The sequence below is a fragment of the Netta rufina genome (assembly GCF_964035555.1).
Source record: "Netta rufina genome assembly, chromosome: 24".
Taxonomy (NCBI): domain Eukaryota; kingdom Metazoa; phylum Chordata; class Aves; order Anseriformes; family Anatidae; genus Netta; species Netta rufina.
Genome location: NC_140148.1, coordinates 85758 through 99119, shown reverse-complemented (window position 1 = coordinate 99119; position 13362 = coordinate 85758). Strand labels below are relative to the sequence as shown.

At 47.2% G+C, this 13362-nt stretch overlaps 1 protein-coding gene across 2 annotated transcripts in view; it reads left to right on the top strand.

The window, feature by feature from the left end:
* Positions 1-12531, top strand: part of IGF2BP1 (insulin like growth factor 2 mRNA binding protein 1) — a gene marked incomplete at both ends in the record, with an annotated part of 29113 nt that extends 16582 nt beyond the window's left edge. Inside the window, 13 exons of one of the 2 annotated variants that reach the window (XM_084300934.1) lie at positions 4318-4366; positions 4886-4937; positions 6154-6217; positions 8033-8314; positions 9043-9177; positions 9432-9554; positions 10062-10197; positions 10328-10450; positions 10758-10874; positions 11073-11147; positions 11497-11628; positions 11813-11926; positions 12439-12531. In XM_084300934.1, the coding sequence (XP_084157060.1) occupies positions 4318-4366; positions 4886-4937; positions 6154-6217; positions 8033-8314; positions 9043-9177; positions 9432-9554; positions 10062-10197; positions 10328-10450; positions 10758-10874; positions 11073-11147; positions 11497-11628; positions 11813-11926; positions 12439-12531 (1495 nt within the window). Of the gene's footprint in view, positions 1-4317; positions 4376-4885; positions 4938-6153; positions 6218-8032; positions 8315-9042; positions 9178-9431; positions 9555-10061; positions 10198-10327; positions 10451-10757; positions 10875-11072; positions 11148-11496; positions 11629-11812; positions 11927-12438 lie in introns of both variants that reach the window. The other variant, XM_084300933.1, reaches the window with a different exon arrangement.
* Positions 12532-13362: the final 831 nt, after the last annotated feature.

Sequence of the window (13362 nt, the reverse complement as noted above, 5' to 3'; positions counted from 1 at the left end):
CAAACCCATCTAATTTTGGATTGTTAACAATGATTCTGCCTGTGGTGTGATCAGGGTTTTCTGTGAAGGATGCAGTGGATACCAGCACTATGTGCTGAGTGGGATGTGCTGCCCGTAGTAGAGATGCTGTGCAACTCAAGAGTGCAGCTGCTGCTGTGGCACTGACAGCCAGCAACAGTGTGAGTAGGAGGGCTTTGGGTGTGTTAAAAACAGAGCATGGTTTCCACCTGGTTTCAGGGCTGTCAGAGAACAGCAGTGGGTATTTTCTGAATGAACAGAGCTCTTGTTTTGCTGCCACTTCTTCAAAAAAAATATCTGCATTATTTTGTCCATTCTGGAAAAGAGGTTGCTGCTAATCCACTTGTTCTTGAACCATGCAGTCTGTCCAGGTGCTGTATTGATAGGTACATTATGAGAGGGCAAAAAATCTCTGTGGTATTGGATATTTCAGAATAGTCCATACCTTTTCTGGACAATGCAGGTTGCTTCATGGCACTTTGCTCCATCTCTTCACTTTTGTGCCCCTGTGAAGTTTAATCTGGTAGTGTGTTCCGCTCTTTAAAGAGAGACGGTTGAAGGAAAAACCCAGGGAAGACTTTGACAGAGTACATCATGATGTTCAGGAGTCACAAATACTAACCCAACTCCATAATATGGAACCATCTTAGCCTCCTGTTACAGTCTGGTTGTATCAGGATGGGTTTTTTATTTTTCTAGTGAGCCCTGTCCACAGCTCATGAGGATTTGTGGAAAGCATCAAGCTTTTCTGTTTGTGATTTCAAAGGTCTTGGTCTGCCTCCTGATTCCTCAAGAGAGCCAGGACATCTGTACTAGGCTGCCAGGCAGCTTTGCAGGTTTTTGAGGGCTGAAGAACTGACATAGTTGAATGCTAAAATCCCATTATCACAAATAGCAATATAGGCATGAAGCAGGAGGACGGTGACACTGGGATCCCTTCCTGGGACTCACATTTCCTCTCCCCTTAGAGCCCTACAACTCTTCACCCTCATCTTTCCTTCCCCCATTTTTTCCCTTTTCCTTTTTTATTTAATTATTATTTTCGTTATTTAAAAAGCTACCAGCGCATGGACAGGAACTGGCCAGACTTGCAAATAGACATTTTTACCAGGTGGTTTGCTCTGCATCAGATCACCCCAAGGATTTGGGATGTTCCTGCTTTTGGCATAAGGCAAGCAGCACAGTTGGAGGCCGTGGGGACCTCCTGCTGTCTCATGCCAGGTTTATCGGGTGATTCCTGCCTGAGGGATGCAAGCACAGGTGGTGCTACATCTTTGTGTTGTACAGAGCCCCTGAGCTAGTCCCAGCTTGCAGCTGAGGTCATGTATACTGAGTTAGATAGCTGTGCAGAGGGAGGAGCTCCCTGGGTTTGGCACATTATGAATAAAAAGCTGGGAATCACCGACAAGCAGAGTTATTTATTTGGAGTAAAGCTTAGCGCAGGGCAGAGGCTGTATGGAGCAGAACCAGGTGTCGTATTCAATGATCTGAAGAGTGACATTCACAACAAGGTTCAACATACAGTGAGACCTGCTTATAGTAAAGCAAATAAGATGGATTTATTTATTCATGACTTCCTCTGTAATTCTAACCACAGATACTGCTGAGGGCTTGGAAGGAGCCAAATCCGAGCAGGGGTAGCTCTTCAGATGGGGTGATTTCCACGTGCTGCAGGGAGAGTCCATATCGAGCCAGAACCTCAGATCTTAGTGAGAGGCAGATGGCTGCAGTCCCATTTCCACCTGCCTCAGCACAGAATGGGCACTGCAGCACTGATGCCACAAATATTCAGGGTGCTGGCTCCCTGGATGGACTTCTCTGCAGTTTTCAGTGCAGGAGGGCATTTGGGCTCACAGGAACCTGTTTTGTGTTTTGCAGCTCTGCCAGTTGGGCTGATAAAACTCATCTCTCTAGCCAAGCATGGCCTTGCTGGAATTTAATATTTGTATATTATTATATTTATTTGTATTATATATATATATATATATATATATATTAAAAATAATAGCAGTATATAATATATACAATTGTATGTTATATAATAGTATAATATGTGTATAATATTTAATAATTAATAAATAAATATTTTCTCTCCATGGTGCATTTGGTTCTGGTCACAAATGTGAAGAATGCATGCTCTGCCTGTGCAAATGCTTGTAGGTAGCTAGGTGGAGATGTTTCTGTGGCAGGGGTGGATGGTTGGAAATCTAGTTTCTCTGTCAGTTCAAATCCTTTTGTCCCTCACTGGACTGTGACATTCTTTGCTTTCTGAATTTCTTAATCTCTCTCCTATTCATTTTGGGATGTAGATAAGCATGTAAACAAAAGATCTGGTTTCTTAGTGTCTCTACTCTCCTCTTTCTTCCTGCACCCCTCTGCTATACCTTGAATTTTAAGGGTTTGGGTTATCTGTCTGTGCTCCCCCTCCCGCAAGTTTGCATCCATAGTAGCAACAAAATTTGGTGTTTCAGAGCCTTGCTGATGTTTGAGCTGATGAGAGTGCTGACTATTTACATATTTATTTCTGTGCTTCTTTAGGGCTTTCAGATGGCAGGGCAATCCCACATCTTTCTGGATATTCCATCCCTCCAGTATGAATCTAAATGACTTTGGGAAACATCCAAAGTTGATTTGTTTGAAACCAACCAAACCAGCCCTTTCAGGCATTTTTATATATGTGAATTTGAATCTGCAGTGTAGATCAGAGGATGAGCTCAAGACAGATGCTTTTAACTGACAGGATAAAGGTGCTTATGAGGAGTCTTTACCTGTGTGTCTAAATAATACTGATTGCTTTTGACCTTTTCATGCTGAGACCAATTTCTTCTTCTCATTGACAAATGAGCTGGGCCACCTTCTGAAGTTGTGTAATTAGAACAACAACAACAACACTAGAATCGAATTTTCTCTCCTTTTTTGGACTACTTAACATATTCACAAATAATTTGGGTTTGAAGTTCGGGTCCGTGATGAGCTTGTCCAAGTGTATTTACCCCAAAACAGTGCTGCCAGTGCTGAGCTGCCTGTGGTGGTCGTGCCATTTCATCTCCCTTTTCTTTAGGGATATTAAAGTTCCATGTTCTGCTGAGCAGCTTGACTGGGTATAGGGGTAGAGACTGTCTCCCACTGCACTTAGGCACTCATTTCAGATTGGGCCTTAAAATTAGATGCTGAACTTTTAGAGGGCTAAAAAGTCAATCCCACGGGGTGTTTTGCAGAAGACATTTGCACCCTTAACTCAACTCTTCTTGGACCAAAGCTAGCCGTATTTGTGCATTTGCCCTCACAAGGCTTCATCCTCCAAGGGTGTAAGCAGCACTGGGAACCTAAGGGTGTTACTGCTGTGAGATGAATGTCTCACTGGGTGTTGTGAATTAGGAAATTGAGGAGGCTCATCTGAGCGATCTCCACTTCCCTTTGCTTGTGCACAATGTGTTTTCTTCTCCTGTGGGCTAGCAACACTGCAGAAGGTGGCAAAACCATATGGTGGAAATATCACAATGGTGAGGGGGAAAAAAACAAAAACAAAAACAAAAACAAAAAAAAAAAAAAAAAAGAAAAAGAAAAAAAGAAAAAAAAATTTCCTGGCATTTACTGTTGGCAAGGGCTCTTGGGGTACCAGCAGCAGCAGTTTGTGTGCTGGGGCTGTAGTGTCCAGAAGGGCTCACAGCTGCCCACAGCTGTCTGTGGCAGCTGCTGGGCGAGGAGTGGCTGGCAGGCAGCAGCACCTCCAGGGTAAATTTGACATCAGAATTAAAAAACAAACAAGCAAACTAAGTTTCTGCTTTGGAAAAAGTTAGGTTGGGAAGAGCCAAAAATTTGAGTGGAGAAGTGGTCTGAGACTAACTCAGATGCTGGAGCTGAGTTTCCAGATGTCATAGCCATGCCCTGTAAGCTCCCTGCCAGCATTTTTGACATCCCCAGACTCTCCCCTTCATGGCCCGGGTTTGTCTCCAGTGTGGGGGGCAGGTTAAATGAATGCTGCTTCCCCTTTTGCTTTCTAATCATTGTAATGAATCTGTCAAAACTCTGCATTTTTAGCTATGCCCTTGCTACAGCTATAGTCAGTTCAGAAGGGTTGGGTGGATTTTGGCATCTTGTTCTCAGTGAAGTTCACAGCATATATCTAGCACCTACCAGGCAGTAAAGCAAGGTGTAATTAACCAAACGCCATCAGAAACCCTGGAAGCATGTGGGAATGCAAAGCTTGATTAGATACATCAATGAGGAACAGTTCAATGTGAGATGAATGAATTTCTGACACCAAATCTGGTTTTAATTGCTTTTCATTTATTTCAGGAGCCGGAAAATTCAAATCAGAAACATCCCACCCCAGTTGCGATGGGAGGTAAGAGGGGCAAGCAGGGAGAACAGCACAAGGACTTGCCATGAAGAATTTTAGAGCAAATTTAAGGCGTAATTCCCCCGCAGGTTTCTGTACTTGGGATTAAAGCTGATTCATCCTTTTCTTTGTTTTTATGTGGGTCTAATTATACTGGACCCTTGTGTCCACATCACTTGTTCCTCTTCTGCTACAAGAGTAAATTCAACTGGTATAAGCAATGTAAGCTACATCAACAAAATCCCCATTTATAATAGTGTTATTTGATTTATCTATTGTAGGAAAAATGGACCCTTTCTTCCAGCCAGCTGCTGGGACTTTTCCCTGGCTCTTTTCTACCTCTCTGCTCCCCACAGCTGGCTCTGAGGCTCGTTCACCCGTTATCCTGGGGCAGACAGGACCTTTGTTTCTCAGATTGCTTATACTATCTTAATGTCTAGAACTCTATCTTTATTGATTGACTGTGTTTCCTGGGTCTGTCCTGACTGTCCCCATGTAATGTGATTTTTTTTCTCTGTTTTCCAGGTCCTAGATGGTTTGCTAGCTCAGTATGGCACTGTAGAAAACTGTGAGCAAGGTAATGCTGAAAAAAGAAGCCAACTTGCTGTTACTTAGATATATTCTGCCCTGCCTGTTTGGGGTGGGAGGATGGAGAGGACAGACACATGTTCTTTGTTTGTCAGCTGTGTCCCTGGCTAAAGGTATCAGGAGGTCTCAGCCTGGTCACTGGGTCCTTTTGTTGTTATCACTCTCAACCACTAAAAGGCAAGTCCAGCAGAGGCTGTGGGTAGTGCACATGGGTCTCCCTCACAGGTTACTGGCCAGCATCATTCTGCACCCTTGGGTCCCCCTTCAGTGAGCCGTAAAGGCCACACAAATGTGGCTCACCAACAGCTCCTCCAGGGAAGGTTCAGGATCCTCTGGAGGCTGGTGAGGGATTACTGTCTCTGCTTAGCAGATCTTATCTCAGTCTCTAGTGGCATTCAGTTGAGACAGGAGCTTAAATATTGCCCCAGGGATGCCCAATGTGTGTAGAGTTACCATAACTGTCCTCAATGTAGAAAGGAGGGCTGGGGGGTGCAGCTTAGACCATCCCTGGGCTCCAGCAAGGGGTGGCAGGAGAATGGATGGAGCTGGCTTTGGCATCTTTGCTTCTTTAGTGCAGAGAGCAAGGGCAGCCTGAAAAAGAGGAGGCTGCTGAGGGGAGGCCTCATCACAGTCTGCAGCTTCCTCACGAGGGGGAGTGGAGGGGCAGGTGCTGATCTGTTCTCTTTAGTCACCAGTGATAGGACCTATGGGAATGGTGCCAAGCTGCGACAGGGGAGGTTCAGGCTGGATATCAGGAAGAGGTTCTTCATCAAGAGGGTGGTCGTGCACTGGAACAAGATCCCCAAGGATGTGGTCATAGCACCAAGCCTGTCGGGAGTTTAAGAAACATTTGGACTGTGCTCTTAGTCATATGGTCTGAATTTCTGGGTAGACCTGTGTGGAGCCAGGAGTTGGACTTGATGATCCTTGTGGGTCCCTTCCAACTTGGGATATTCTACAATTATATTACATAGTGGTATCCTTTTAATAGAGCAGGAGGGGCTGTGCTGTCTGGGAAAGTGTCCGTGGGCATTGTCAGTAGTACCAGTATGGTGCAAACCCTTGGACGAGAAAAATTTGTACACATCCTTCACTGGGATGGGACAGGACAGACCCTGGCCATCCTGAACATGGACTCTGCTTTACAGGTGTGCGTGGCCTGAGATGCTCGCATTGGCTCTAATTTCTGCCTTTTTTACTTGCAGTAAACACAGACAGCGAAACCGCCGTTGTTAACGTCACTTATGCAAACCGGGAGCAGACCAGGCAGTAAGTGCCCTGTAGCCCACCCAAGCAGCACAAGGCTGCCCTTACGTGGCATGCTGCAGTGGCTTTGTACCCCTTACTAAGTGCAGAAAATAGGATTTTCAGTGCTGGAAGTCACATTAACCCAGAATTCATAAATTTGGGGTAAAAATATGGCAAATCTTTGAGAAACACCCTGTTCCCTCTTCTGATTTCTTTTTATTTGCCTTTAGATTAAAGCCCCTTAGAAGACATCCAAGTTGTTAGGCTTTTTTTTTTTTTTTTTTTTTTTTCTTTCTGCAGTTCAAAGAGTAAAAACAAACAACCTTTTTTCAAGGAAAACACCGATTTTCTTGTATTCAAATGATCTAAGGAATTGTGGCTCCAGAAAATAGTAATACTGAGGCCAAATATCATAGAAACTGGTAGGTTCTTGGGTGTGAGGCAACACACGTCCTCTCTGGCTAATGGTTGTGTCACTGGGAGGCTTACAACTCCAATCCTTATCCTGCCTGGGGAAGATCAGGCTTTACACTAAATGCAAATGGAAAATTAGTTGGGTTTTCACCACTGTGTTTATTTCACTTTCCTCTTGCTCTGATGAAGGGCTCTGGAAAGCTGTAAAAGTGATGGAATCAGCACTTTCCTTGGAGGACAGCCAGGAGGAGCTAATTGATAGATTTTTATCCAGGAAGGTTTACGTCAGTGAGTTGGGCATGTCTCAATTGTGGCCACTGTGGCCATGCCACAGTCCCCAGGGACGTTGTGTGTGGTCACCCCATGAAAAACATCTTCCAAATCACTGCCTGGTCTATAATGTTTCAACTGTCAAAGCTGTAGCCACCATGAACTTGCTGTGGTTGTATGTGTGGCCGCACCAAAGCTTCACTGGAGAATCACCCTTCAGTTGTACTTTCTGTAATAGCATGGGACAGAGTCCAGCACCACAGCGTGCATGGAGCACAGCAAAGGGATTGCTCCCATACATAACCAGTTTGTCCTGTCCAGTGTCAATCTGCACTGGCCCTGTGCTTTGCACTTGGAAATGTTTTGGGTTTCCTTCGTTAGGAAGCCTGTAGCAAAAAAGCTCTTTGTGAGTAGCTTTGCTCTCAGGTCTGCAGCCTTTGTCCCCTGCTTTTTTTTTTTTTTTTTTTTTTTTTTTTTTTTTTTTTTTTTTTTGTGGATGCATACACTTTATCAAGTGTTTTCCTCTTGAGCCCCCCCCCCCCCCCCTTCCCCATGCTGCAGGGATGGGGCTACTAGTCTCTGTTCAGACAGTTGCAGGGCTTTGCTTAGCACTACCACCACAAGTTGAGTCACCGAGCGGTTTCTGGAAACTTGCAGTTTGGTTTGTTTCTGTAGAAACCTTGGGAGGTTAGAAGGAGAGCTGTGCATAACTGTGACAAGAGCAGTCACTTTGCTCTTGCTGCCAGCCCCATCTATCGACAGTTTATAGTTCTTGCAGCCAGTACTCAAAATCCCCACTAGGAGATGGGTTTGAAATGTTGACCAAAAAAAAAATAAAAAATTGTAAGGCAGAGGAGACCTGGAAATCACTCCCTGCACATTTCTGTCCTGTACCCATTACTCTAGTCCCCGACCCAGGGTTGGGTGCTCAGAGAGAGCCACCTTAAAACATTTTTCCCTATCCCGGCTGGGTGAAAAGTCCTTCCAGGTCTTTGTGGCATTGATGGCTTTTCCATGCACCATTCTTAATGCTTCCTCAACGGACATTTGGTGCCAGGGAGGGCTTGACCTGTTTTGGGTGGTGCTGATACACTGCTGCTTGGGGAGGGACATCCACCACCCCAACCCCTTCTCTCCTTGCTTGTCTTCCAGAGCCATCATGAAGCTGAATGGGCACCAGTTGGAGAACCATGCTCTGAAGGTCTCCTACATCCCTGATGAGCAGTCCATGCAAGGACCAGAGAATGGGCGGCGGGGTGGGTTTGGGGCACGTGGTGCCCCCAGGCAGGGTTCCCCTGTCACTGCAGGGGCACCAGTCAAACAGCAGCCAGTTGACATTCCCCTCCGTCTCCTGGTGCCCACACAGTATGTGGGTGCTATCATCGGCAAGGAAGGGGCCACCATCAGGAACATCACCAAGCAGACGCAGTCCAAGTGAGTATGTACTCCTCCCCTTCCCCCGTGAGCTGGTTTGCACCTTAATTAGTGGACTGATCTGCAGTGATTTTTGAGGCTGGATTTCTTTGTGGAGCATGGGCTGTGGGAGGATGCTCTGGCACTCCTGCTGTACAAGGTGGTATGTCCAAGAGCCACATTCCCCTGCTGTTCCTCAGCTCTGCCTTCTGGTTTCCCACGTGTCTCCCTTTGCCAGGACAGCCCTGTCTGGATCAGGGCCCACAGGCTCCTCAGTGCTGGGCAGTAGAGCAATTTCAGGGAGTGCGTGGGGAAGTCACTAGTTCAGCTGGTCTCGTTTAGTACAAGCCTGCTGAGCTTCACCCGCCCGCATTTGGCCTACAATCTTATGTTGATTATTGCTCTTCTCCAAGGAAGGCTTTTTCTAAGACATGAAGTGATGGACAATGTGTCCCATCTCCCAGGAACATGCTTGTTCTGCCACTTAATCACCCCTGTTATGTCATATAAATAGATATTGCCGCTTTATTTGGATTTCTATGTTTTGAACTTATAGCTATGGTGTCCATGTCAAGTATTGAGCCCAGAATTAACTCCCCTTGCTTCTCCTGTGTGCATATAACACAATGCTTGATCTTAGGGCAGTCTGCAGCGATGCTGGGGGAGTAGAGCAGCCAGCACTAACACAGCTGGAAATCCACAGAGCCTCTCCCCTGTGCCCCACCCCAGCATTGATCCTGTGCTTGCAGGATTGATGTGCACCGAAAAGAGAATGCAGGAGCTGCAGAAAAAGCTATCAGCATCCACTCCACCCCTGAGGGCTGCTCTGCTGCCTGCAAAATGATTTTGGAGATCATGCAGAAGGAGGCAAAGGACACCAAGACGTAAGGTTTCCCCCTTCCCTTCTGTGCATGCATATCCTATCCACAGCTCTTTGCTGGGCTGTATTACCGTCTTAACACCTGGACCTGTGTGGCACTCCAATCTGCATGTGGGAGCCATGCCTTGGGAGAGCTGGAGTACTTTGAGCAAGGAAACATGAATTTACCCTGTCACTCTGTAGTCAATCTCTCTTCTTCTGGCAGTAGGGTAGTAGTAATCTTTTTTTTTTTTTTTTCTTTTTCATTCCTCTCTCAAGAGCTGATGAAGTGCCTCTGAAAATCTTGGCCCATAACAACTTTGTGGGGCGCCTGATTGGCAAAGAAGGGCGAAACTTGAAGAAAGTGGAGCAGGACACAGAGACAAAAATCACCATCTCATCGTAAGGCTCCTTGCTGTCTTTGGGAAAACCAGGGCAGACCTTTTCCAGCATGGGGTGGATGGGAAGGATGAGGAAGAGATGGATGAAAGTGGGCGAAGATGCCTGTCCATCACATGGGAAACCAACCTATGGCATGGGTACTTTGGTTCCCAAAGCTGTCTTGAAAAATCCTGGTATTACATTTTCTTTAATCACTTCCTCTTCCTCTCTCTGCTGCAGTGGCCCACAGGGCTGGCTGGGTTTTATAGCCACTGAGAATTGTTTTTTTTTTCCTCTTAAATTGTGTTTTTGGGGAAGGCTGGATGGATTTCCCAATGCAAACCATTATTTTGATCCCTGCTCTGACTGGCAGCAGGGCAGGCGCTGCCTGTGCAGTGCCTACTGTGATGATAGCAGCTAATCTTTCATGAGAAGGAAGGGAGGATACACACACTACTGGGAAGGCATGGCAGGGAGATGGTGCTGCTGCTTCACCAGGGTAACGTTAACCCGCCCCCCCCTTGTCAGATTGCAGGACCTGACTCTGTACAACCCTGAAAGGACGATCACGGTGAAAGGCTCCATTGAGAACTGCTGCAAAGCAGAGCAGGAGATCATGAAGAAAGTGAGGGAAGCCTACGAGAACGATGTAGCAGCCATGAGCGTGAGTGCAGCTTGGCTCAGGGACGGCAGCTCTGCCGGGCACGGTTCCTGCCCTACCTCTCATCTGGTGTGTGCTCTCTAAGAGGATTCCTTGGTAAAAGCAATGAACATTTATCTCCTCTCACCCTCAGCTGCAATCTCACCTCATCCCTGGCCTTAACCTGGCTGCTGTTGGCCTCTTCCCTGCCTCCTCCAATGCAGTACCTCCTCCTCCTAGCAGTGTCTCTGGAGCCGCGCCGTACAGCTCCTTCATGGTAGGTGAACACCTGGCAGCTAAAATCGCTCTTGTTTCCATCTCAGAGATCTCCTCTGCATTAGGAAGATCCTTGCAATGAATGGGGCTGTGACTTTAACATCTTTTGCTGTCACCTGGTGGGTCAGGTCCAGCGTGGGTGCAGAATCTGGACCTTTAACTTATTGCAAATACAGCAGATAAAGTACTCACCCAGCACCATCAGGAGAGGCATAGCTGTCACTTGGGCTAGCAGAGTGTGGGGGGGCCTCTACTGCCCAGATCCTCGTGATGACATCTGAGCCTGAGCAGTAACACTGTACCTGCAGCCTCCGGAGCAAGAGACGGTGCATGTCTTCATCCCTGCGCAGGCGGTTGGTGCGATCATTGGCAAGAAGGGCCAGCACATCAAGCAGCTCTCCCGGTTTGCAAGTGCCTCTATTAAGGTAGTGTCTCCCTGTCAAGGAGCTCTGTCCTGCCAGCACCTCTCACCAAGTGGGTGCCTTTCTGGTGGTGAAAAACACCTTAAAATCCCAGGTGATGTGTCTGGGTGCCCAATCCTGCACTGCAGGGGAGGAGGGCATGGCCATAATCCTACCTGTGCAACTCCCTGCTGCGGTGACCGTCTCTCTCCTCCCCTCCAGATTGCACCCCCGGAGACGCCGGACTCCAAAGTGCGCATGGTCATCATCACGGGCCCTCCAGAAGCTCAGTTCAAGGTCCCTCCCTTTGCTGCCGTCGCTGGGAGGGGGGGTGGGGGAAGGGGTCTCCCAGTGCCCTCCTCCACTATCCCCTTCCCTGCAAAGCTGGATGGGGAGGAACAAAACGGCCACCTCTTCTTAGTGTGCACTTTTGAGGCTCCCCTGGACTGTGGCTTTTTTTAACACAGCACCAGCCCTCCTGGGGGCTGAGCTGATTTAAAACCCTGAGTAACTGGGATTTGATTGCGATCTGGCATATGTCCCTGGTCCGCAGGATGGATACCTGCCAAGCTGGGTGAACTGAGGGGGCATGCGGGGATAGGACATCTTAAGCTGCACCTGATGCCGCATTCCTTCCCCTCTACAGGCACAAGGCAGGATTTATGGGAAGCTGAAGGAGGAAAACTTTTTTGGACCGAAGGAAGAAGTTAAGTTGGAGACACACATCCGGGTCCCTGCCTCATCTGCGGGGAGGGTCATTGGCAAAGGAGGCAAAACTGTAAGCAAAAGTGACATTTGGAAGGGGATGAGAGCATCGTGGGGTTGCGATGTCTCTGAGAGCGCACCCACTTTGTGCTGGCACCCAGGGGAATCCCAGTGACAGATTTCTCAGTGGGATGGCTTGGGGGACATGAACGTTCTTCCCACACCATGCAACAGTTGGTCTCTACCCTTCCGTGCAGGTCAATGAGCTGCAGAACCTGACAGCAGCAGAGGTGGTGGTACCACGGGATCAGACCCCTGATGAGAACGAGCAAGTCATTGTGAAGATCATTGGGCACTTCTATGCCAGCCAGGTATGGTCCTGGCAGCTCAGTGCTGGTAGATCCCCTAATGGCTCATAAGGGGTAGTGTTCACCTGTATGTCCTCCTATAGAAGTTTTTTCTGCACTTAGTTGTGGGCTTATGTGTCCATGCATTCACAGAGTGTGATGTCCCAAAATCAACTTTTTGAGAAAACCATAGTAAAATAGGAGAGGAAGAGACCTCCAGGAGTTACCTAGCCCATCTGTGCCACCACGAACAATTCCTGCCAGTATTTGATCTCACATGGCCTTGAAACTAACCAGTGACAGAGATTCCTCTTTCCCATCCCACTTTGCAGTCATTGTTGGATGAAAAAATGTTCTGAACTTTTCCTGTGACAGACTTACCTGTGCTGCCTACATCAACATCTGTCGTGACATGCAGTGCCATTTCCCTGCAGTTTAACAGGACCTGCTGGGCAGGGGGAGAGCTAGGGAGCGGAGCGGTGCTCTGACACCACCAGCACAGGGGCCCCAGTTCTCTTTGCTCTTCTTGTCCACAGATGGCACAGCGCAAGATCAGAGACATTCTGGCCCAGGTGAAACAGCAACATCAGAAGGGACAGAGCGGCCAGCTGCAAGCAAGGAGGAAATAAGAGCAGCAATGACACCAATGTGAAAAGTGGAACAAGCCAATGCTGGGCTTAAGAGTGGCTGGGAATCAGTTACCATAGGCAGATGCAATTTTTTCAATGACTGGTTGACATTAAAAGGCAGTTTGGTTTCCAAGTTAGAGGGCTAGGTTAAGAATCAGACCACGTAATTTGATCCATTTTTAGGTCCCCATGCCAGAACAGCTACTTAAATGAACTGAGAGGTGCTGCGGTGCACTGGGAGAACCAGCTGTGCTGCTGAGGCTGGAGCACTGCAGGGTGCCAGGGATGGGCAGTGCAGCAAAACTGCCACAGCACTCAGCCCCTCTTCTGGGTGCAATATTTGCCTTCTCATTTAAGTAGCTTTTGGAAGTACCACCCCATCCATCTCTGGCTCCCACCAGGGCTTCACTGAAGTTGAATCTCCCTGTACCTCCCTCCCTCTCCTGCCTTGGCAGCATAGCTGATCGATATTTCCAGAGAGCTATTAAACCTTTTGGAGCATTTGATTTTTATTTTTTTATTTTTTATTTTTTTATTTTTTATTTTTTTTTAAGAAACCATAGCAAACTCACCAACTCCCGTTGGTAACAAGTTCCATTGCGAGGGGGGATATTTAAAAAAAAAAAAAAAAAAAAAAAGGCTGAGTGCCAAATGGATTTGGATCCCTTGGGAGCTCTGAACCTATTGAATCTTAGGAACACCCAAGGGCAAGCTGGAGAAGTTCCCTCTCACCTGTGCTGTGTGCAGTGCCTTAGAAGCCAGGACAGCACCTCTATTTTCCAGGATAACTTTTTTGTTTCATTTGTTTTAATGTTTTTTTTCATTTTAGGT